Below are 24,609 nucleotides of genomic sequence, written 5' to 3' on the forward strand. Positions count from 1 at the left end.
TTCAGAGTCCCAAGAACTTATTTTCCTCAGGTTACATCTTTGCTGAAGGTAATGAGGTGTTACCATCAAAACAGAGCGAAATGTACTCTGGTACCTCCCTCGCTGACCGAGGCCCCACGTGCGTCCCCTCTCCTCATGACTCTCAGAAGATTTGAGAGGACAATCACAGGAGACAATGGTTTTACTCATTAATGCTACTCCTCTTGTATTTTCGGTTGTAATACAGTAACCCTGCCAGCAACAGCAGCTCTTCTAAGGCAACTCCACTCTGTCTTGCTAGGTCAGCCATATGGAGGGTGATGAAGGATGGGCAGGGGGCGGAGGGCAGTGAGGAAGAAGCAACTGGTCCTTCTTCTCTCGGGGACCAGGAATAAAGAGCTCTCAGGTCCCCTCACAGTTTCTGCCCCCGGGGTGAGATTTCAGCAGTGAGCTGGGAATCAAGCAGCCGTGGGCCGTCTTCCCTTGGAATCAGGGGAAACTCAGAAGCAAACCCAACAGGCCATCCTTGCAGTCCTTAGAATCCTATCATCCTCCACAGCTAGAGCCCATTTGCAGTCCTTTGCTCTCATTTTTTCCTGACAGGATACATGAGCTTGTGCCTAGACAGTCTCACTGGGGGTGGAGATGGGGCTAAAACTGCCCCCATAGGGCAAAAATTGGATCTTGGGCAGGTGGAAAGTCTTAGCTCTTCCAATGTTTGTGGCCTTCAAAAGGGGCACAGTACATAAACAGCTCTATAGTATATCTGTGGTATCAAAACGTCATGGGGGAAAAAAGGGCTAATCTTAGGGGAGAAAAAGTGGGAATAAAGGGTATGGAAGCAATTATCTATGCAGATCCCACTCAGATTTAAGTGTATATTTACACTGACATATATTTAGTACGAATCTGCCTGCAATGCAGGAGACCTAGGTTTGATTCCTGGGTCAGGAAGATCCCCTTGAGAACGAAATGGCAGCCAACTCCAGTATTCTTGCTTGGAGAATCCCATGGACAGAGGAGCCTGGCAGGATACAGTCCATGGGGGTCACAAGAGTCAGACACGACTAAGCAACTAAGCCACCACCATATTAAGTATATTTACACTTATAAAGCATGTCAGGCTATGAAATACTATTCTACATCACTTTGGGGAGCCTTATGAACAGAAGAACAGGGGAGAGAGAATGTTTCCTTAAGAATCAAGGCACAAGGCCTCCCTTCTACTAGACAAGAGTAAGTGGGAAAGACTGAGCAGGGGTTACTTTATGGACTGCCTAGAGGCTACTTCAAGACCCTGCCCTGTCCCCGAACCCCTGCCGTCTGGGTGACAGAAGTGGATCCATCTCATACCTCTGATGGTACTAGAGTCTCCTGAACCAAAAAGTTGACTCCAAAGCTTTTTGGAGCAATTAAGGAAGAAGAGTTCATGAGGCACAGAGCAGGCCTGGCTCATTTTATATGACCAAAATTTTAAAACTTTGGTCTTAGGGAAGGAAATAGACCTGAGTGAAAGCTAGCCAGTGTGGACATTCCTAGAGAGGCCAAAAAATTGCCCCCATTGGGCAAAAATTGGATCTTAAAATGTAAAATAAGTCTTAGCTATTATTTCCTGTTTGGATGATAACTTCCATGATGGGAACTCCCCAGATCCCCTCCACCACATATTCTAAGTAGCCCAGGGAAATGTTCAAACAGGATAAAGAGAAACAGAAACAGCCACTGTTGAGCCCTTTGCAACTCTTATCTCTCCTTGTTTTTCATGAATGTCCCTTCTGCCCTATTGAAAAAAATATTTTTCTACAAAGGTGGGGTGTGATAATTGGGATTTAGGGCTTTCTGGTTTTCAGAATCCTGTAACCAGTGCCCTTAGCCTCAAACCCATCGTCACCACTTGGGGACAGTTGATTTAAGTCCCTCCAAAAAGATAGTGAAATTGCACCTGGCATGGAATAGGCTTAGGGTGTCTATCCTTGGGATGTCAACCCTAGGATGACTCTGTATCAGCTGGTTCTGATGACTTCTGAGCTGGAATTTGGATGTAGTTGTTTACTTCTCCAAAAGCTACTCCCATGTGTGTGGGTGTGTGTGTGTGCAGGGTGACCACAAAGTCAGGGAACTTGGGATAATCTTTTTGTTTGTGTGCTTGTACAGAGATTGAGGGCACGTGGGAGAGTCTTGGGAAATCAGTGGGTTTGGGTGGGGGCTTGTGAAGGCCCAATTTGGGGTATATGCTCCGAGGTGGGGGGAGCGTGTTGGTGTGGATGTGGGTGTGCCAAGATAAAAGTTGGTTGCATTTTCAAATAATAAGCTCAATATGTTTTCAGGCAAAGTACGTACACCAGTGGGTCTAATACTTATTCAAAACAATAATACTCTTCAAAGAGTCTGGAGATAGAAAAGCTCATATTTGTTTTACTTGTTTTCAGATTAACATAGATTCACTGCTTAAACTTTAGAGGTATATCAGATGAGAAGATATCTGATCTAGAGGGTACAGAAAAACAAACTGAATGTAGTATTAGAAAACATAAAGTACAGTACTACTTAAAAGTAAGTTTCTCCTATGTTTGCTGATTTTAAGCTCTGCCTATCACACACAAACTATTATCTTTACACAAAACCTTAAGTTCAGAGAAAGTACCCTATCTTGTGGATTAAGAAACTGAGGCTCAAACAGAGAAGAGACTGCAAACTTAAATGCCAACAAAGACCATGTAAATGATTAAAATAAAGGACATCCCCCTTACAAAGAATGGTCAGTTCAAGCCAATTGCTGTTGGGCAGGAATTCAGGCCCCATATTGCCAGGTTGTTCGATTTTCTCAGAGAAGCCAGAAATCTGGATTTGTGTGGAAATCCTTATTTTTCCACGTTAGTAAAGAAATTTTTATAAACCCTGCACTGACCAAACCAAAAAATTTGCAAAAAGCAAATTCAGCAGCAGACCTCCAGTTTACAAACTCTGAATTTAAGGAACTAGGTTAAGGTTTCACAACTCAGAAACAGTAAGTCAAATCAGAATGCAGCTCAGTCCACCTCAAAAGGATCTTCTCTCTTAGGCTACTCTAGAAGGAACTGCACTGAACTAAACCACAGTTTTGCTTAAGTGGCTCAGCTTTTAAAGCCACTGGTTCTATACGAGTGGCAGCTGTATGGGGCTCAGGGGGAGGAGAGCCCGCAGCAGGAGGGCTTCTGGTTGGGCCACACAGACCAGGGGGGTGTGGCTGGAATTTTAGTTTTTAAAGTCTCCATAAAATACAGACACTCCAATTGCTATTTCTTAGCCATCTTCTGGGTTTAATACCAGCCAATAGTTTAAAAAATCAAGAAGCTGCTGCTGCTACTGCTGCTAAGTCGCTTCAGTCGTGTCCGACTCTGTGCGACCCCACAGACGGAAGCCCACCAGGCTCCCCTGTCCCGAGGCAAGAACACTGTACCCCACACCAAAAATAATCTAACTGGAGGCTGAATCAGAAACTTCCAAATGCATGAGACCTCCTACAAGTCTTTTATTTAGAGTAGCCTTTGCACAGGAGAAAGAGTATCTTCTCCAGCAGGAGTACACTTCTGACGGTCTTTATAGAGGCAGTGGTTTTTGTCTGACCGTGTCCTAGTATTATCACAGAGCCCCCAAACTTAAATGAGACAACTGCGACTACCATATCACTAGTTTCAAAAGACTGACTGTAACATTTAAAATGGGATTAATATTTCACTTCGTTTTCCACTCTGGGGTGTAAAAGGTTCTTCTGAGCTGACCTGCCTCATGGAGTATTAAAGAGCAGCACGCATGCACGCACGCATAGGCAGCCATTTCTGTAAATGCCTGAGAAAAATCACTCAACTGAATGGTCCAGAATACCTTTCTGAGTTGGGCAGACTCAGGGAGCTCACAAAGAAGCTCTGCAGGCCTCCTCAACTGCACGACTGGGCAGCTCCCTGAAGGAGAAAGTGCCTTTGCTCAAGGTGGCAGAGAGTGTCCCTGTGAGCTGAACTCCGGGAATATGGCTGACACAGCCAGGCCCGCCCAACAGCTGTTGGTGAGTAACACCCTCTGGTTAGTATACCCCTACTTCACCCCCGGAGCCATGCTAAAGGTCACATCCCCCAAATCAGGCACAAGATACAAACTGTAAAATGTGCTATTTTTTGGCAACCTAGATGACAACCCCAAAGAGAACCTGATTTTACATTAACGGTGGAGGAAATTCAGCTTTACTACTGTGCCAGCAGCCACCTCCACAAGAAGCACTTTCCAAAGGAAATAAAATATGAGATGCAATTACGTAGCCTTTTTAAAAAGGCAAAACCAAATCATACCAACCAATGATCATTTTGAAACCACAGGCCCAGGGCCTCATCTTAAAAGCACTAACAATTACACCAAAAACCGGCAATACTTTCCAAGGAACTCTGACAACCTCCTCTTAAACATGGTGTCATAGGACAGATGGAAAAGGAGTTTCACGAGAGGACTAGGCACAGTGCTTCCTTATTGGAAGAGCAGTGATAAAGGACCCTGACACTAACCATGGTGAGAGGGCATGGTCAAGCATGAAAGCTTCCCAACTTTTTCTGAATATGTTAAACAGAACCAACAGTATTGACTGACCGACGACGTTCCTGTAAGTCTCCAAAGCCTATTTTATACTGCAGATGTCTTACCAGCCACATGCATCAGTGATCAGACCTGCCTTTTGCTCTCCCTGGGAGACCCCCTTCCACGGGGCCTCTAAAACACCCCAACCTTCATTATCAGCCTTGACCTCTGGCAAGGACCACACCTCCTTGCTAAGTGCTCTATTCAGGGTGGAGGGTGCGATCTAAATTACGTGGGAAAAAATCCGCTCTGAAATCTTATTAAAAAGACTAACTAGTCGTAAACTTAACCAGCCATCACTTGATCAAACTCCTCTGCTGCCTGAAGCAGTGTTATTTTAAACCTCTCTGAGGACTCTTGGCCATATTTAAAACCACCTTGGCAAGCCCTGAAAAGTAGCAAGCATACAGCTAACCGAGCCCTTAGTCATCCCTAAAAGGTTCCATGTAAAGTGCGCCGCTTCTCCCCAGGTTTCGGCCACTTCGCTGCAATCCCACAAGAGAATAAAATAAAAGATACACCATTTGACTGTCCCCCTCAAGCCCCCGCCAGCGTCTGCCCAGGTTGGGTGGCCCCATAGTCGCCCGGTGCGGGAGTCCTGGGTGGGGGGAGCGGGGCGGGACAGGGGAGGGGCCGCACGACTCCCCACGAAGCCACACACAGGGGCTAGCACTCAGCACTCGCTCTGTCCCCCAAGTTAAGGCTCTCCATGGCTTCTAGAGGCTGGGGACGATTAAAGAGAGTGAGCTCTCCGTCTCTACCAGGTTCAATCATTTTAAAGAATCATCCAAAATTTTGCACCCTTTCGGCCGCATATGGAATCCTCAACGCCCAGGAAGACTGCCTGGCCAAAGGTTAACTAACCCCAGAGTTGGGTTGGAGAGGGAGACGCCGCTAACCTGTATGCACTCTGTAATGGGCTTTGAGATGGGAGGATTTTCCATAGACTTTCCCACAGCCACTGTAGGGGCACTTGTGCCTCTTTTCGGAGGCGTGTTTCCCCTTCGCAGCCACTCCAGGGTGGAGGAGGGAGAGCGGGCTGGGCGCGCTGCCAGGATCCTGTCTCTCCTCCGGGCTGTGGGAAGGACTCGACCCAGATTCGGTGGTCACGTCGCTGTCGGATCCCATATCCTCATCCGGACTCTCCAGGCTGTCGCTGCACACCGAGGGGGTCTGGATGGGTCGGTACTTGTTCAGGTCCAACAAGCTCTTGGCGATGGTGACCAGCGTGCAGTAATCCTTCCAGGTATCCCCCGGGTCACCATGTTCCTTGGTCACCTCGCGCTCAGGTAGTCGCAGCCGCTCGGCGTCCGGAGCGCCCCCATGCTCCGGCACCGCAGCGCGGTTCGAAATGGAAACCAGACACTGGGCAGCCACGAAGTCCATGTAGGCGGCCGCGGACATGGTGCGGGCGACAGCAGCCCCGGCGGCGCGGCCAAACTTGGCGGTGGCTGCGGAGGTTCGGCTCGCCGTGCCCTGGCCTCGGACTACGAGCGCTGCGCCGCGCGGTGGCCAAGGGGGCGGGGGCGCGGGGCGCTTCCGACTCGCAGAGCGCGAGGCGACCTCAGCCCCTCATCTTTACGTAACCGGCAGCGCCTCCGCACGCAGCATCCACGGCCCCGGGCTCCGCCGCGCTGCCGCCTCTCGCCGCCGCCGATGCCCAGAGCCGGGCGCGATCCCCACCGACGGGCGCGCCCGCCACTCCGAGCTCGTTCCCTTGGAAAGATGCCACACGTGGCGGTCGCAAGTTTATTCGACCGAAAACGCCCCCGAGGCGCTGAGAGAGGAAACTGCAAGAGAGGTACACGCCCTCGGCCGCCTCTCCGTCGAGCCAAAGCCCCAAGACATTCACCCAACCACCTGGACGCGGGTGGCAAGCGCCGGACGAAGCGCCAGGTCTAAGAGACACTTTTCCCCCAGTCCACTGACAGCTTCTGAGCCCCTGCTCTTGCCGGTCCGCACCGTGCCGGCATTCTCTCGCACAGTAACAATTTCGCAGAATCCCATCACGTCACAATCCGAACCCCCTCCAATTGGCCAGTGGGGAGGGTGATTCAACTCTGTTTACTTTCTCCCGCTGCCAGTCAGAACGGCCTTTCGGTGGAGAGGTGCGTCTAGAACTGAGGCGCGCGGCCAATCCGACTGTTCCGTTTCGGTGCCTCGTGCTACCCCTACAGCCTCGAACGCTGACATTTAAAAGGGTAACAGCCGGGAGGCTGGAAAGGAGCAGCCGGACGTCTTTGGAAGTGCCCCTCAATCCCTTAGCCGGTCCAGGCCTCCTGGCTCACGTTCCAGCTGGCGGAGTTGTAGGATACACCTTCCCTACTCAGCTGCGTTCTTTCTTATGACAAAAAGATAACGTCCGTTTCGATTTTCCAGCTCGCAAACAGTTAAGTGACTTCCTGCAAACGCTACAGTCCCAGCAACCAGCCTTCCAATCAAAAGTAAGTTGGTTGATGTCACTGACATTGGCTTAGCCAATCAGAAGGGCGTTCCGAAGACAAGCGCTCCACACTTGTAAACGGGAAGAGCTGTAGTGAAACTGAATATATCCTTGTACTTTGTGTTGCTGATAGTAAAATGGAGATATGTATGGGAGGGCAGGGGTGATGAATAATGCAAAGTGAGTCTATAAATAAAGAAAACAACAAATATTATCAGGCCAAGTTGCCCAAGAATAAACACAAATGAGAAAGCATCAATTCGTTTTTTTTCCGTTTTGGGAAGCAGCATACTTTTAGGTAGATTTTTAATAATTCTTCCACCCAATGCATTAACTATGACTAATTCATCTTGAAACTGCAGAGCTGACAAAAGTTTTGTTTTAAAGCTTGTTTTGTTTTGACTACACTTACTCTGAACACTTCATCTTTGCTTTTGTGATGCGTCTTTAATTCCTCTTCTTCCCTCCTGCAGTTTATTCTAAGTAAGCTGTTTTCGTTTTGTTTTGATGCTATTTTAATCTTCCTCAAATAAATGGAGCTATAAAGCCCTGTATAACTTTTAAAACTTCAAAAACATTTTTAATTCATTTTCTTTCCACAGCCCCTGTGGGATGTTAGGGTGTGTATGTATCCCTTCCCTCACTTAACAGATATGAACACTAAGATGCAAAGGAGTGACTTGTCTACCTTACCAGGTAGAGAACTCTATGGAAAACATAAATCTGATTCCTAGCTCTTTGGACTTCAGAACTGAACTCTGGTTTTGTGAAATATTAACTTTGCTTAACAGATTCTTAAGAACTGGAACCAGCCAAAGCCATTGAATATTGTGGCATTACTTAATCAACTATTAGTATGGCTGTTAAGAGTCTGATTAGGTTTGCGTCTCTCTGAAAGAATGATGGGGTTGTTATCCATCTTGATAGCTGAAAAAGGCATCTAGGGCCAATGTTTCTTGCAGGAGGTGTACTGTCCACAGAATTGATTAAAAATCCATTTACTTTCCTAAGTGGGTGTGAGAGGTACCTGCTTCTATGTAACGCAGGTGCAATGAGGTCCAACCATAACCCCCACTGGCTATTAGCCTTTGTTAAGGTTTGGGAAAGGTTCTGGTCTCTAAAGGAGGGGTCTCAAATGTACCCTTCTAGTTTGAAGGCTAGTGTAGTTTCTTTTGACTTTGCTTTTAAAATGGTACAGAAAGATATTGCAGTAGGTGACTACACAAGAAAGGGAAGTTTAGAAAGGGCGTGCTGGTCAACTAAGAATATCATCACCACCACCATCATCATAGTAAGGTAGGTACATGTGAAGTCATCTTAGAGTTCTTGTATTCCAATCCCGTTAATTTTAGAAAAGAATTCACTGAAGCTCAAAGGAATTTGCCTACTTCATGATTTTTCTGGAGCAGACTCTGTCCCCAAGGCTACATAACCACTTAGAAATTTCACATTTGCTTGCCCCTTTAAGGTCCAGCACAAATACCAGCAGGATCTCTCTAGGACTACTATGATCAAGGCCTGTTACTCTCTCAGATTTGCATTGTAACTGTCATTGCACCAAGTACCTTCATAGCAGACAGTTCTAGAGTTAACGTGGGGTTATTCCAAAAAACAAAGTCTGTATCTTTTCTTGAAGACTGTATCCAGGAACTTGAATAAGTCAATCATCATAGGTTTTTTTTTTTAAGTATACATTTACTTCTTGCTCTCTTTAACTCCCTTTAATTTTGTTTGGACTGGACATAAACCCTAAACTCTTCCAACCCATTCATTTCAGAATTATACAAGAGGTAAAAAAAATACAACTGAGATTTCATTCACGTGAATTTCTCACACACATTTACAAACATAACTGTTACTTGATTTACAACCTTTTTAAACCCAATAATTCTACAATTGTAGAATGATTTCTCTTTTTTCTCCTTTTCCACTCATTCCCTCTGCAGATATTTGTTTCTGCTAATGAGTTAGGCAAGGGTAAATAAAGAAATGAAAAGAGAATCTATCTTCAATGAGGCATGATGTTAAAAACAAATATAGATAGTTACAGATATCTCACAACAAGTAGTAATTCCTACATCAGGATTTTTTCTTGTATTTTCAACAGTAGGGTTTCCTTTCTGTGCCAGGGTGTGTATTATAATAGTTTTGTGATTAAAACTAATTTATGCTTTTTTGCCAGTATGTTAATTGTCCCAATTAACATACTGGCAAAATAAATTATCCCAGATTAATGTGAATCATCCCTAATTACAATGAATAATTTACTAGTAAAGTATACATTATGCCGCATAAATATAAGAACTCTGTTTTCCAAGTTAATTTTTGTAAACATACATTTCAAAATTACACAAGCCAACTGAGAGGAGCACAAGCATTCAGAGACTAGAACTGTGCTTACCGTTTTAAAATATGCATTTCCTCCCTAATTCCTGTCTAAATCTTGGCTTTATTTTCTGAGTTCTCAAGAACAATGCCTGTAGCAAGAAGTCTGATTTTCTGTGCATCCTAAAGTAATTATCATTATCACCCCTTCTCAGAGGCAGTACCTACAGTGAGCTGATTTTCAGCAGGTGTTTAAGTCACCATGGGGTAAGGAACTGGCCTCCTGGACCTGAGAGGGGCTGTGTGACCTTAAGCAACCTCTTAGAGCTATTTCCTTATCTGTGAATTAGACTAGACTAATACATCTGCATAGTCTCTGGGCCCCACTCATCCCCCAACCAAAAAAGCTTAATATTTGGGTTTTTTAAACACCATCTCATCTGCTGTGCATTTACAAATACAGTTCTTTAGGGCAGTAAAGGTCAGAATACCTTAAATCAATATTTAATTGGAGAGCAGGCACAAATATAAAATCATCCAAGATCCCCTAAATCCTTTATTCCTTAATTTCGTGTTCTTTTTATTTCTTCAAACTAGTTTGTGGGAAGTGGCCTGGGGTCAGAGAGGTGTCACGGAATCCCACCCCTTTTCCTAGGCAAGTTTCCCACCCTAGCTCCTGGAAATAAGTGAGTTATTTCCAGGCAAATTCAGCCCATTCCCAGGAGCATTCCCTGTTGGTTTTAATCCAAAGCAAAGGAGCCCAAAGCAATCCCCGGGAGCTAATCACCTGGAGCTTAGTCTAATATACACATTGCCCAGTCTCACCCATGCCCAAGGCTCAGAGATGGTTAGGTTAAAATTGCACTCTGTAGGTAGTGGGTTCCGCCAACGCTGGCTTTTCTCGCTTTCCTTCTTTCCTGCTGGGAGGCGTGGACGGTGCTGGGCAGAGCTGCCAGCCTCCAGGCGGGAAGGAAGGAGAACAGATGGCCCACTGGGGGTAGGGGATCACGTGTCGGACCTCACTCTGGGCTGGATCCAAAACTTCTTTCAGGACCCAGGCCCTTGGACTTCAGCGATCCCATCAAGGCACAGAGGGTACCTTGGGGGTGGGTGGGGGGCGGGGTAGAGGTGCGGTGGGAGAAGCACAGTCTTCGTTTTACTAAGAGCTGAGGAATTAGGGGAAGGTGGGAGTTTGGGGAAGACGGAAGAGAAGCTGAAGGAATCGGGCTTCCAACAATGGCGGTGTGCCCGGATTTGAAATGCAATCAGGTAAACCCCTATCTGGTGAAACGCCCGCGGCCATAATGACAGTTAACACGCAAGGGGGGTGGGGGTATCCGGCCCAGCGAAAGATGCCCTACTTTGCTCTCGCTCCACTTAGCAGCCTTCCGCAAAACTCCAGGCCTCTCCTTTGCCAAGCAGAAAGGCCACCCGTTCATGCATATGCAGGAGGATAAGTTTAGCTCGCAGCCCCCTGCGCTCCAAGGAGCCCCGCGCCGGGCACGCTGAATCACCCGAGCTCGGGGGCGGGTGCTCCGCTGGGGCCGCAGACTGGCGGGCGGCACAGCCACTCGCGGGCCGCGCGCCCCGGCCTGGCATCGCCCTTTTAAAAAGTCTTCCGCAGGCGGCCGCCGCAGCAGCAGCCGGAGGAGGCGAGTTCATCTGAGGACAGTCCTAGTTCTCAGAAATCCCTTCCCTGCTGGAACATCAAGCTCCCTTTACTGCAGTTGAACAAACTGCCCTAGATTGGGGGATGAGGAACCCGCCCCAAACTCGTGCAAGAAGCTCCGGGCGCCCGCGCCCACGTGAACTAACCTTGAAATTAGCCCCTTCACCCGGTCGGGAGAGGGTGGGAGTGGGCTGGGGCCGCCAGTTGGCCCTTCGTGGCCCAAGCTCTAGGGTTTGCGCCCTCTGCTTGCGCGTACGGCCCCCACCACCCTGTTTCATAACTCTGGCGGGATTGCATTAAAAAAAAAAAAAAATCCCCGGGGTAAGATAGGTGTTGGGGGGAGGGGTTGGGAGGAGGAGGTACCTTCTCCATCACCCACGCCCGTGAGGAAGAGGAAAACCTGCCCTGCGGTCCCCCTGGGAACACTGCAGAGTAGGGTGTTGGATGACATCAGCTTCTAAACATAGCCCGCACCGCACCCCAACTCTGAGCGCCGAGTGCTGGACTCGGGCGGGAGAGCGGGGGAAGCGCGTGCTGCTGGCCGCGGGCGGGGCGGGCCGGGCCGGCTGGCCGGGCTGTGCGGGAGGAGATGACTTTGCAGGAATCAAGCTTGAAGAGTTTGCAGGCAAACCTCTCCCTCAATGGTCAGGCCACAGGGTTAGGAAACATTCGTGCCATTCCGCGCTCTCCCCTGCCCCACAAAAGCCACACACACGTATGCGCGCAGCCCTTGGCTCTACAGTGCCTTTATTTATATAAATCAACCCATCCCCCAGACATAGCTGTAGCGCCCAGTTAGGTCAGTTCGGGGACCCTCCGCGCCCTCTAGCCCCGTGCCTGCCTCCAGGCTAAGCCTGAGAGGGGGTCGGCGCGGCCCTCGCGGTGAGTCAGATGGGCTGTGTTTCCTGCGGTTGTTGTGGAACAGTTTGTCCTTTTTACTCCCCGCCCCCCGCCCGATCTCCACCCCCTTGGTAAATATAGCGCTCACGTTTCATCATCTCTTTGTCCAACGAGCGCCAGACACCCCGGCCCGCGGCCCCCGCAGCCTCCCTCCTCCTCCCGGTTCGCCGTTACCTCGCATAACCCCGCGCGGGCAGGCGGCGGGCAGCAGCCTGCCCCGCGGCCCCGGCCAGCCCTGTTCCCCAGCGCTTCCCGCCGCAGTAGACAGACTCTCCCCACCCCGCACCCCGCCTTTCACCCCCTCCTTCGCTTCCAGTTCCCACTTAAGTTGTGCCCCCGTGACCTCGTCCCACCCCAGATATCCCAGTGTCCTTGGGACCGGGTCAGCAGTGTGTAGGTGTTGAAAGGTAGACACCCCTTCTTCCCAGCCCCAGGCGGCACCCACGCCCGGGCCAGTACAGCATCTGCCACTCACCCATTCTCCCCCTTCCCAAGGCCGCCCCCCTGCTCCCCTCCTGAGCGCAGGTGACAGCTGCTCACACTGTCTGATTCACCGACAACTGAACTAGCTACGAGTATAGGGGGTGGGCGCTTCGTGAACCATCTCCTTCCCAGCCCCTCACCCCAGAGAGGAGTGGGCTGGTGGGTCAGGAAAGGCGAGATGGGTGGATAACAGCCGAGAACCACTTGCTTACTCTTCCCTCTCTCCCGTCCCCTCCCAGTTTCATTTCCACACATACAGCCACCCACCGGGGACCGGAGGCGGCTGGTGTTCTCTGAACGCAGGGAACTGGCTCTCTCTGTGGTCTTGTGTTTACTTCCCGCCTCCTCTCCACCCTCCTCCTCCTCGCCCCCACCACCCCACGCTGCCTCCCGCCCAGAGCAGCTGGGAAACCTGCAGCAAAACACTGCAGTCATGAGACTTCCCTGGACTCGGGCTGTGGCTCCGGTTGCCCTGCCCTGCCCTGTGTCCACTTGGGGCACTTCTGTGTCCTGGAAAGGCCCTTGGGGCTCCCCACCCAGGAATGTGTAAGAGGCCTGCCTCCCTCCCTTCCTCCTCTCCCCACTTGGCACCAGATATCATCCTGTGGGGGCCCTGCCTGGCTGCCTTTTTGGCCAGGGCTCTGGGCCACCCCCATGAGTGGCCACCTGTCCAGGGACAGGTAGTGAGAGCACTGACAGTGTGTAAGAATTCAGCATCCAGGATGCCGCAGAGCTGGCTTATTTGCGATCACAGGCTGTCCCTTTCTGGACAGGGTGCCCAAAGTTCCCTGCTGACAGAGGTTTTCAGGCAGATTCCTGTTTTCGCAGGGACACACCCTCTCCATAGGGAATCTGGCAAAACTTTCCCTTTCCAAGCCAGCTTCCCAGCAGAGGAAAAATTCAACCTCTCTCCCTGCTGCTGCTGCTAAGCCACTTCAGTCGTGTCAGACTGTGCGACCCCATAGACAGCAGCCCACCAGGCTCCCCTGAGATTCTCCAGGCAAGAGCACGGGAGTTGGTTGCCATTTCCTTCTCCAGTGCATGAAAGTGAAAAGTGAAAGTGAAGTCTCTCAGTCATGTCCAACTCTTAGCAACCCCATGAACTGCAGCCCACCAGGCTCCTCTGTCCATGGGATTTGCCAGGCAAGAGTACTGGAGTGGGGTGCCATTGCCTTCTCCTGCCTCTCCCCCTAAGGAAGCTGAATGAACAGAGTTCTGAGGAGGCCATGAGAGTTGAGCTCTGGGTGCCACCTGCCCGAAGTTCACCCCATTTAAAAACCATCTCTTCACTACCCCTGGGCCGGCCACTGTTATCAGCTTCCTGTCCTTCAGCAGCACACATGTTGCACAGATGCTGTCTTGGTATTAATCCCAACAGTTCCCTGGTTTCCTTCTGACTCCATCACCCTGAATAAATCCCACCATGGATGGCCTCTCAGAGGCGAAGGAGAGAAGGGAGTTTAAGGCCCTAGAGAGTAGACTTCATAACACAGCAAGTCTCCCAACACCTGGAGGATTACTACCCAAGTAAGACTTTCTCCCATCTGACCCCCAGCTGCTCTGAAGTACCTGCCATCAGACTATACCACAGCTTGCTTATTACTGTGTTCTGCCACTTCTCTCTTGTCTTAGCCACTCCACCCCCCATTCCCTGGAGATTCTAGCACCTGACACACAGTCCTCTACCCCCACTGCATTCCTGCCAACATTTTCAGTGAATTCCATATCCTTGTTGAAACCCTCCAACCGCATCCCTCTCCACCCTACTGTCATTTGGGTGCCCTAGACCTTTGCATCACCAAATAACAGCAGCACTCTGAACTTTTCATTTCAACCATGCTGTTCCCTGATCAACACCTCTTTCCCTTCCAGCTTCTTTAATAATAACCCTAATAACCCCATCTGAACATTTCTTTGCCCCTACTCTTACCTCCAATCTATGTTCCCACTGTTCATCACAGCCCTTATACTCTCACATCTTTCCTACCTACATATTAGATTTTATAGTCTATCACTATATCACCTCTTTGTATATACTCCTCACTTCCTTGTACCTGGTACCACCTGCCTGGAAAAACCCTGGTTCTGTCCAGCTTGACACACTAGACAAAAATAACGGTGCCAGCTGTTGTCACTCGGTTTATGGTCATGAATCTCCAGTGGGCTCTCAGCACTGCCCTCTGCATTTCCCTAGTTGGTTACTTTCCCACACTCTGAAATTGCTACATTGCACCTCCTTTCCCAAATATCCAACACCTCTCCCCCTCCTCACTCTGAGCTGAAAGCTTTACTTCTCGTTTCACTGAGAAAAATAAAAGCAATTTTGCAAGAACTCCTCATCTTCTGCCCACCATGTCTTCCGTCCTACCTGCCTCTCTGCCTGGACTCTGCCTTCCCTCCTGTCTCACGTATGTAGTGTCTCTGGTCTTATCTAAAGCAAGACCTTGGCACCATGGTCTCCTCCCCTGTTGACTATTTAATGATTGTTCCTGTAATTATTTCATCTCCTGCTAATCAATTGTCCTTCTCTCCTAAATAATTCACTTCAGGACAAAAATATGTGGTACTCCCTTCTGTCTTTTCTTTTCCCCCAAACTTTATTTTTTAAATACATATTTATTGATTTGGCTTCACCTGGTCTTAGTGTGGCACATGGGATCTTTGGTCTTCACTGCGACCTGCAGGATCTTTTTAAAAAATATTTTGGTTGCCTTAGCATGTGGGATCATAGTTCCCTGACCAGGGATCAAACACACACTGTGGCACTGGCAGAGTCTTAACCACTGGACCACCAAGGAAGTTCCAACTCCCAAGTTTTATTTTCAGCCCAGACCTCTGTCTTGAATGTCACACCTGCCTATCCATTCCTCATCTGCACTTGGAAGATCTAACAGGAATCTCAAAGTTAACATATTAAAATTGAACTCCTGAGTATAACATAGGGAACTATACTCAGTATCTTATAATAACCTATATTAGAAAATAATCCAAAAAAGAATACATATATATGTATGACTGAATCACTTTGCTGTGTACTTGAAACTAACATGGCATTGTAAATTAACTATACATCAATAAAAATAAGTAAAGTTGAACTATTAATTATTTCCTTAATTCAAAGTCCTTCCCATCTTAGGTGAACGGTGTTCCTGTGACTCTGATTGCTCAGGCCCCAAACTGAGGAGTTATTTTGATTCCTTTCTTTAATTTATACCCCACAGCTTTTCCATCAGGAACTCCTGTTAGCTGTATTTTCCAAATACAGCCAGAATCTGGCCCTTCTGGTCTCCTCTACTGCCACCACCTTCATCTCTCAAATGGATAACTTTAGTGGTCTTCAGCTGGTCTTCCTGCTTCCACTCCTGCCCTGGTTTCTTTTCTCAAGAGCTCTTTTAAAAATATAGACCACTGACAGTTAGGTGCTCTATTATTTGCAGCCTACCAGAAACATTTAAGAAGAAATGTTTCAGTAGATTAGAGGCACATTAATCAAATTCAAATCAGCTGAGCTATGAACTATAGGTAAACACACATCAGACACTATGGGGTAGTTTTGCAAGAATTTGGGAGGTTAAGGGGAAAATAGGATGTAGGGATATATAGAGGGAAGGAAAGATGCTCAACATTCTATATTGCAAATATTTTAATATGTTTCATTGAGGAGAAGTTAGAGGTTAGGCAGAAATTTGTAATATATGAAGGAGGACATCACTGATAAAACAAGGTACAGAGGGTAACATGGTCTCAAGAGCCTAGAAGGAAAATGGAAAGCTCTGTCTTCCTTTGAGGCAGAAAGAACAATGTGAATCTGCCTGAAACATGGAGAAGTTTGGAGGTAGAAAAGAGGAAAGCCCTGGGGAGTTCATGCCAGTTTTCTTTGTGGAGCGGAAACAAGGTAGTCTGTGCAAAGGAGATGATGGGGAATGTGACAGAGGCCGTGGAGAACATGGCAAGGGTTTGGAACGCCTGTCATTGAAATAAGCCACCTTATTTATATCTTCTTGCACATGGCAGTTTATATCTGTTGGAAGAATGAATTGACTCAGTATGAGTAACAGGATCATTAAATAGCAACAGCTGCCCAGCTGAGATGGTAAAGCATGTATTTGTGGGGCTTTATTAATAACTTTTATTTCTTGTTACAAAATGAATATCTTTTCATTGTAAAATACAGATATACCCAAAGAAAAGAAATAAAAATCAATCATATACCACAAACCTGGAGGTAACCATGGTTAATATTTCAGTATATACTGGTCTTATCCTTTTTATGAACAACTATACATTAAAAAAAGTGAGATTAGGCCATATATATGTATTTATAATTTTTTTTCAGTGTGTTAACAAGTCAGCTGAATAATTTCAGCTAACAATTCTAGCTGAAATTATTTTACATTCTACCTTATTATTTAAAATAATTATCTTCTGAATAAGTAAACATTCACATGGTTCTATTTTAAAAGTTTAAAGGGATATATAATGAAAAATCTCTTCCCCAACCCTACCCTTCAGATATGTAATCACCCTTTCCAGAAGCAACTAAGTTGTTGTTGTAAATCCTTCCTGAGATATTTTTTATATATCTAAAACATACAAAAACAATGCCCACATTTTTATATAAATGGTTAGTATCATAGCAATGTTATGCATCTTTTTTAAAAAAGTACTTTTATTTTATTTATGTTTGGCTGTGCTGGGTCTTCATTGCTGTGTGGGCTTTCCTCTAGTTACAGAGAGCGAGGGGCTACTCTCTCGTTGCTGTGCGTGGGTTTCTCACTGAGGTGTCTTGTCTTGTTGCAGAGCATGGGCTCTGGAGCAGAGGTTCAATAGCTGTGGCACATGGGCTGAGTTGCTTCATGGCATATAGGATGTTCCTAGATCAGGGATCAAACCTGTGTCTTCTGCATTGGCAGGCAGATTCTTTACCACTGAGTCATCAGGGAAGCTCCTGTTATGCATCTTGCTTTACCAAGTTAATAATATATCTTAGGGAACTCTCTGGTAGCACCAGTGGTTAGGACACAGCCTGAATTCAATCCCTGGTTATAGAATTTAGATCTTGCATGCTGTGTGTGCAGCCAAATACACTTTTCAAAATAAATAAATTAAAATACATATATATATATATCTATATATATATCTTCATGATCACTATTACAGATGAATACATACAGTTACCTCATGTCTTTTTTGTTGTTCACTCAGTCATGTCCGACTCTTTGCAACACCATGGACTGTAGCATGCCAGGCTTCCCTGTCCTTCACTACCTCCTGGAGTTTGCTCAAACTCATGTCCATTGCGTTGATGATGCCATCCAACCATCTCATCCTCTGTCGTCTCTTTCTCCTCCTGCCCTCAAATTTTCCCAGCATCAGGGTCTTTTCCTCTTGTTTCCTCCTGTCTAAGGGCTGCCAAAGAATTCTAATACCAGTGTACCTTAATTTATTTAACCAGTCCCCTGCTGCTCAGTATTTACGCTACTTTGTATCTTTTAGGATTTCGAAAAAGACTACTTTAAATAAACTTCTTTTACTCTGGAGCAATATACTTCAAGGATAAAGTTCTTAAAAGTGTAATGCTGGGTAAAAAGCTACATGCCATTGTAATCTTGATGGATATCAAACTGCTTTCCCTAGAGTTTGTACCATGTACCATGCATGTGTACAAACTCCAAACAGCAATGAATAAAAGTATAAACTTGCTTGCTTGCTAAGTCGCTTCAGTCATTTCCGACTCTGTGCGACCCCATAGATGGCAGCCCAGCAGGCTCCGCCGTCCCTGGGATTCTCCAGGCAAGAACACTGGAGTGGGTTGCCATTTCCTTCTCCAATACATGAAAGTGAAAAGCGAAAGTGAAGTTGCTCAGTTGTGTCCGACTCTTAGCGACCCCATGGACCGCAGCCCACCAGGCTCCTCCGTCCATGGGATTTTCCAGGCAAGAGTACTGGAGTGGGGTGCCATCGCCTTCTCCATTGCCTTCTCTTCTTCTCACAACATAAACTAGCAATGTATAAAAGTGCCTGTTTCTCAGACTCACAGACTTAGAGAATGATTGCCAGGGGAAGGATGGGAAGAATGGATAGTTAGGGAGTTTGGGATGGACTTGTACACACTGCTGTATTTAAAATGGATAACTGACAAGGCCCTACTGTATAGCTCATGGAACTCTGCTCAGTGTTATGTAGCAGCCTGGACAAGTTTGAGGGAGAATGGATCCATGTGTATGCATTGCTGAGTCCCTTCGTTGTTCACCTGAAACCATCGCATTGTTAATCAGCTCTACCCAAGTACAAAATAAAAAATTTAAAAAGAAAAAAACAAAGTGCCTGTTTCTCTACATCTTCATCAATGAGATGGTTAAAAAGGTGTTTGATCTTTGCCAACTTGATTGATAAAAACGGTATTTCAGGGTGCTTTAAATTTTCATTCTCTCATTAGAGATGAAGTTAAGAACCTTTTCATATGTTTGAGAGCTCTGGATATTTCTTTTTTTAGCCCATAGCTATTATCCATTTTCTTCCCCTGTAGAGTCTTTCTATATTAGACCTGTGTGATATGAATCACAAATATTTTTTCCCAATTTGTCATTTGCCTTTTATCTTTGCTTAGAGTTTTTGTCATGCACAAGTGTTTTTGTTATTGTTATATTTATCAGTTTTTTACACTTCTAGATATTTTGTAATATGAAAGTCCTTCTCCATTCATATAATTGTCCCATGGCTTCTTATGGTCCTCTTATGATTTAGTGATCTATTTAAAATTTTTTTGGGGGTGTAATTTCTGATGGAGAAGGAAATGGCAACCACTCCAGTACTCTTGCCTGGAAAATTCCATGGATGGAGGAGCCTGGTGGGCTACAGTCCATGGGATCACAAAGAGTCAGACACAACTGAGCGACTTTGCTTTGTACTTCATAATTTGTGAAGTGTGTACCCAATTAAAATTTTTTCCAGATGATATCTAGTTATTTTAATCCTATGTGTTGATTTTATTTTTTTAAAGATACAATCATGTCACCACTAAATAAAGACAGTTCTTCTTCCCCCCTTTTTTTTTTTGAGCTTTGTGCATCTTTTTTTTTCTTCCCCTTATCTCCTTGTACTTCCTAAAATTTCTAGTAAAATGTTGGCTGAATTAGGGGGAGTGAGCATCTTTGCCTTGTTCTTGACCTTACCTGAGAGCAAACTGGTAAAGGCCCAGGCTGGCTCTGTGTTGCCAAATTGCTCTCCATAAAGTTTATGCCACTTTGAACAATTTTGCAGTGTATGGAGTTGCCTAGGAAGCCATAACCAGTAAGTACAATGTTAGCTCTAAGTTGAAGATACACTTTATCAGACTGAGAAAGTACCCCTCTATTCCTAGTTTGTTGACAGGGTTTTTTTTTTCCCCTTTTAAATATATTTATTTATTTATTTATTTGGCTGCACTAGCTCTTGGCTGAGGCATGTGGGATCTAGTTCCCTGAGGGATCAAATCTGGGCCCCCTGCATTGGGAAGGTGGAGTCTTAGCCACTGGCCCACCAGGGAAGTCCCTGTTGAAAGTTTTTATCATTAATTTTAACAAGTACTTTTTCTATAGCTATGGAGGTGATCATATGCTTTTTTTGGCCTTTAATCTGTTAATGTGGTGTAACTTAAGACTGTTAAGTCAACTTGTATTTCTAGAATAAATCACACTTAGTTATAAGTTATTACCTTTTCATGTATTGCTTGGTTTTATTTGATAATACTTTGTTAAGGATTTTCATATTCTTTTCATGAGGGATTTTGGTCTGTATCCCTCATATTGGTCTTTCCTTGTAATGTCCTTGTATGTATTGATTTGAGATTCCACTTTAGTCATATACTAAATTTCCATAAATGTTTGAGTCCCTTTCTGGATTTTATACTACATTTTGTTTCATTAATATTTGTCTTTCCCACCTCATTATTGTTAATGGATGCATTGTTGGATATTTGGGAATTAAGTTTTTCGAAGATTCCACTATTACAGACAATGCTGTAAAAAGTAGTATTTTGGCTAGTTCTTTCCCCTCTATAATGATTATATACTTAGTATATAAATCCTTAGAAGTTGAATACCTGGGTCAATGGGTAGATGTAATTTTAAGTATTTAGCTACTTTTCAACCAGTGCCCCACCAGGAAAATAGAAACCATGGCAATTGTTTCAATCAGGGTAACTATTTAAGGAATAATTATTATTGTTGGAAGGGCTGAAGGAGCAAAAAGGTGAGATAACCCCTAGATTAGTAACTGCAAGAAGCTTCTACCAACCCTAGGATTATAGGAGCAAACAGAAGGAGGTAGTGTGGCCAGAACCTAGGACATGCTTACTGCAGACACTGGAAGACTGAATTGTTGTTGAAACCATTCACGCTGCTGCTAGAGTTGCTGTAGGATGTGGGGACCATAGTCACGCTACTGCAGCTGCTGGAACCACAGGATATTCCACTGCCTCTGAGACCAGAAGCAGAGAGGGATACAAAAGCCTTCTTCCTTCCTGCCATCAGGTGGTCCCTCCCACCCCACCAATACCCACAATTGACTGAACCTAATCTGAATGAAAATGGCAAAGAAGTCTGGAAAAAATGTGCAGAATCCAGCTCCCTGTGATACAGAGAAGCAAGGCCAGCTTCATGGCCGTTGCATCTGCACAAGTTCAGAGGGCCCACCCTTAGAAGGGCCCCATCCTGTCACTCTTGAAATTTTTTTTGAGCAGTCTAGCATTTTTGTTTTGCACTGACCCAGCAAATATGGATTTGGTTCTGCAGAGCAGAGCATGGAAGGGCAAAAACGGAGCTTAGAGCAAAGAGGAAAATGCCAGGACTGCTCTGTGTTGCCAAATTTCTCTCCACAAAATTTATATCAGTTTGAACTTAGTGAAGAGTTGCCTGGGAGCCAACCATAAACTGATAAGCAAGTTTCTAAGGTTTCCCCCAAGCAGTCCCTAACAGTTCCAAAAGCAAAAGCAGAAAAGTTGTCCAACTAGTTCTCTGGCTCTCAACTCAGAGAGTCAACTTAACCCCGTATGAGATTTGATATGTAATTTCCCTACCTCACCCTTTCAAGGAGGAAACAGATCTGACTGGGGAATGTGTTAGCTGTCATAGAGTTCATTACATAATCGCTTTTGTATTTGCATATCTGGTCTATCATTATGTTTATCTTTTATCACTTCTTTCTATGCCTTATTGGTGCAGAAAAAAATGGTGAGTCAGATATTCAGTAGCACTTGGGAGTTTTGTGAGGCTCAGTAGGCCAATTTCCAGATGCAGGGCTACTGGACATGCTCTGAGAGGCAGATACCAGTCTGCACACAGGCCCTGAATAACCCACAGTTTGGGAATGGGGAAGCTGTTCAGAGAAGGGTCTTGAGATTTTGGTACGGTGGCTACGTTACAGCAAAGACAGAGTGTGCCATGTCATTGAAGGAGGTGAGCAGGTGATGTGGAGAGAATTAAAGGGGTCTCACAGGAACCTAGAATCAATATCACAGCCCTTCAGGGACCAAGAAGAGGTCCCTGGGAAAAGACACTTTCAGATACACCTCCTCTATACAGTCCTCACCCCTTGTCTGCAGGGGATACATTCCAAGACCGCAGTAGATATCTGAGACTATGGATAGTACTAGACCCTACATGTATTTTCCTGTACATATATACCTATGATAAAGTTTAATTTATAAATTAGGCACACTAAGAGATTAACAATAACTAAAAATATAACAATGATAACAATATACTCTAATAAAACACAAGTGAAAGTGGCCTCTTTCTCTCAAACTATCTTCTTATACAAATTCAATGCTTTTTCCATCCTAAGTAAGCATATATCATGCACTGTGGCTGTAACTTTTGCAGTTTGAAGTGTGACAGCAAAACTAGTACAAACTTCTCTTTCCTGCTTCACAATTTCACGAATAGAAGATTCGTTCTCACCCGCAGCTCTTAGCAACTTCAGCATACAACTTTTTTCTCTCCTTATTAAATTTAACTTTCACCTTTTCACTTAAAGGAAGTACTTTATGGCTTCTCTGGCATATCTGAATGGCCAGCTAACTTGTACTTTGGGGCCCTTATCAAGTAAAATAAGGGTGACAAGAACACATGCACTGAGATACCGCACATAATAACCAAGATGGCAGGATACTCTGGACAAAGGCACAATTCATGAGCCAGGTGGGATGGAGCAGGACAGCACAAGATTTCATCACTCTACTCAGAAAGGCTTCCCTGATAACTCAGTTGGTAAAGAATCTGCCTGCAATGCAGGAGACCCTGGTTCAATTCCTGAGTCGGGAAGATCTGCTAGAGAAGGGATAGGCTACCCTCTCCAGTGTTCTTGGGCTTCTCTTGTGGCTCAGCTGGTAAAGAATTTGCCTGCAATGCAGGAGACCTGGGTTCAATCCCTGGGTTGGGAAGATCCCCTGGAGAAGGGGAAAGCTACCCACTCCAGTATTCTGGCCTGGAGAATTCTATTGACTGTATAGCCCATGGGGTCGCAAAGAGCTGGACATGACTGAGTGACTTTCACTTTCACTCAGAATGGCACAATGGATATAATGGTGAACAGAAGACACATGACTACTGTCTTCCCAATCCTATGTACTAGAAGTGGGGTTGGGGGGAGGGATAATCAAATGTAATACAATATAATTAATGCTGTGACAAGAGAATTAAACTGCATATAATAGGGGTCCTTTTGCCTTATAAGAGCATCAGGGAAGGACTGAGAGCTAAGCTGAGTGGGAGTTAGGCAAGCAAGGAGGGGAAATGGGTGGAAGAATGTTCGAGGAAGAGGCAATAGCAGTACAAAAGTCCTGAGGTAAGAGATCAGGCTACATATAAGGAACTGAAAGAAGTGTAGCCTGGGAAGGCCGAAGCGGAGAGCCTGGGAAGGCAAGCATGGAGCAGATCTTAAATGGCTGTGAATACCCATATGGCTTTATCCTAAGTGCAATAGCAAGTCATTCAGGGCTCTATCCAAGAAAGAGATATAGACTTGCATTTTAGAAACACAACTCTGTCTGCAGTCTAAAGAATGAATCAAAAGACCTGAGATTAGAGGAAGGGAAATGAGAATCCGGGGAACAGATGAAAGTAGCTTGGAATAGGATGGTGGCAAAATAATAGACAGAAGTATGCTGAGATACTGGAGAAGGCAATGGCACCCCACTCCAGTACTCTTGCATGGAAAATCCCATGGATGGAGGAGCCAGGTGGGCTGCAGTCCATGGGATCACTAAGAGTCAGACACGACTGAGCGACTTCACTTTCACTTTTCACTTGCATGCATTGGAGAAGGAAATGGCAACCCACTCCAGTGTTCTTGCCTGGAGAATCCCAGGGACGGGGCAGCCTGGTGGGCTGCTGTCTATGGGGTCGCACAGAGTCGGACACAACTGAAGTGACTTAGCAGTAGCAGTATGCTGAGATACAGTTAGGATGAAAAACCGACAAGGGTTGGGGATCAGATTTGGTGGAGAAGGGCAGAGGGGCTAAGGATATCTCCTAGGTTTCTGAGTTCAACAACTGTGGCAAACACAGATTTGTAGGTGAGGATATAGAAACAGGTTTGGGGGTACTTCTTTGGTCCAGGGCTAAAACTCCACACTGCCAATGTAGGGGGCCCAGGTTTAATTCCTGGTCAGGGAACTAGATGCCTCATGCTGCAACTAAAGATCCCGCATACCACAACTAAGTCCTGGAGCAGCCAAATAAATATTTTTTTAAATATATTTTACAGTTCACAGTGTCTGTAGGACAGTCCAGAGGAATTGCCTAGTAGACAGCTGAGTAATTATTAGCCACTAACTCCTCACCTTAAATTACTTTATTACAGATTAACAGTCTAGTTAATTTGTAAAGTTCTAAAGGAATAAGATACTTTGTTTTGCTGAAGGAGGGAGGCCTAAGTAAAAGTCCTGAACTATCTCCCATGTCAAATTCTTATGCTGTCTTAGAGTTCATCCTTGCACCTCTGGCTGACCAAAACTGCTCTCTGCATTTTTACTATAGCATTCGTCTTGTTGCTTTCTAAATTGTATGTTGATTCATCAGCGTCTTTTAACAGATTATGAATTTTAGGCACAATCTGTGTTCAATTCATCTCTGGATTTCCAATGCCTTGTGGGGTGCCCTGAACAGAGTATACCCATCTCTTACTCAATGATTTTTATTTTTACTGAAAATTCTGCTGTGTGAAA

The 24,609-nt window shown here is 45.7% G+C and overlaps 1 protein-coding gene across 3 annotated transcripts in view; it reads right to left on the reverse strand.

Moving 5' to 3' along the window:
• KLF9 (KLF transcription factor 9) overlaps positions 1–7,494 on the reverse strand; it is a 100,200-nt gene extending 92,706 nt beyond the window's left edge. For all 3 annotated transcript variants that reach the window (XR_009738051.1, XR_009738052.1, XM_061425524.1), the window contains exon 1: positions 5,481–7,494. Coding sequence is in view for 1 of the 3 variants with exons in the window: in XM_061425524.1 (XP_061281508.1) it covers positions 5,481–5,985 (505 nt within the window). In the remaining 2 variants the exon portion in view is untranslated. The remainder of the gene's footprint in view (positions 1–5,480) is intronic.
• Between the last annotated feature and the right edge of the window lie 17,115 nt (positions 7,495–24,609).

Source organism: Bos javanicus, chromosome 8 (assembly GCF_032452875.1).
Source record: "Bos javanicus breed banteng chromosome 8, ARS-OSU_banteng_1.0, whole genome shotgun sequence".
NCBI classification, from domain to species: Eukaryota; Metazoa; Chordata; class Mammalia; order Artiodactyla; family Bovidae; genus Bos; species Bos javanicus.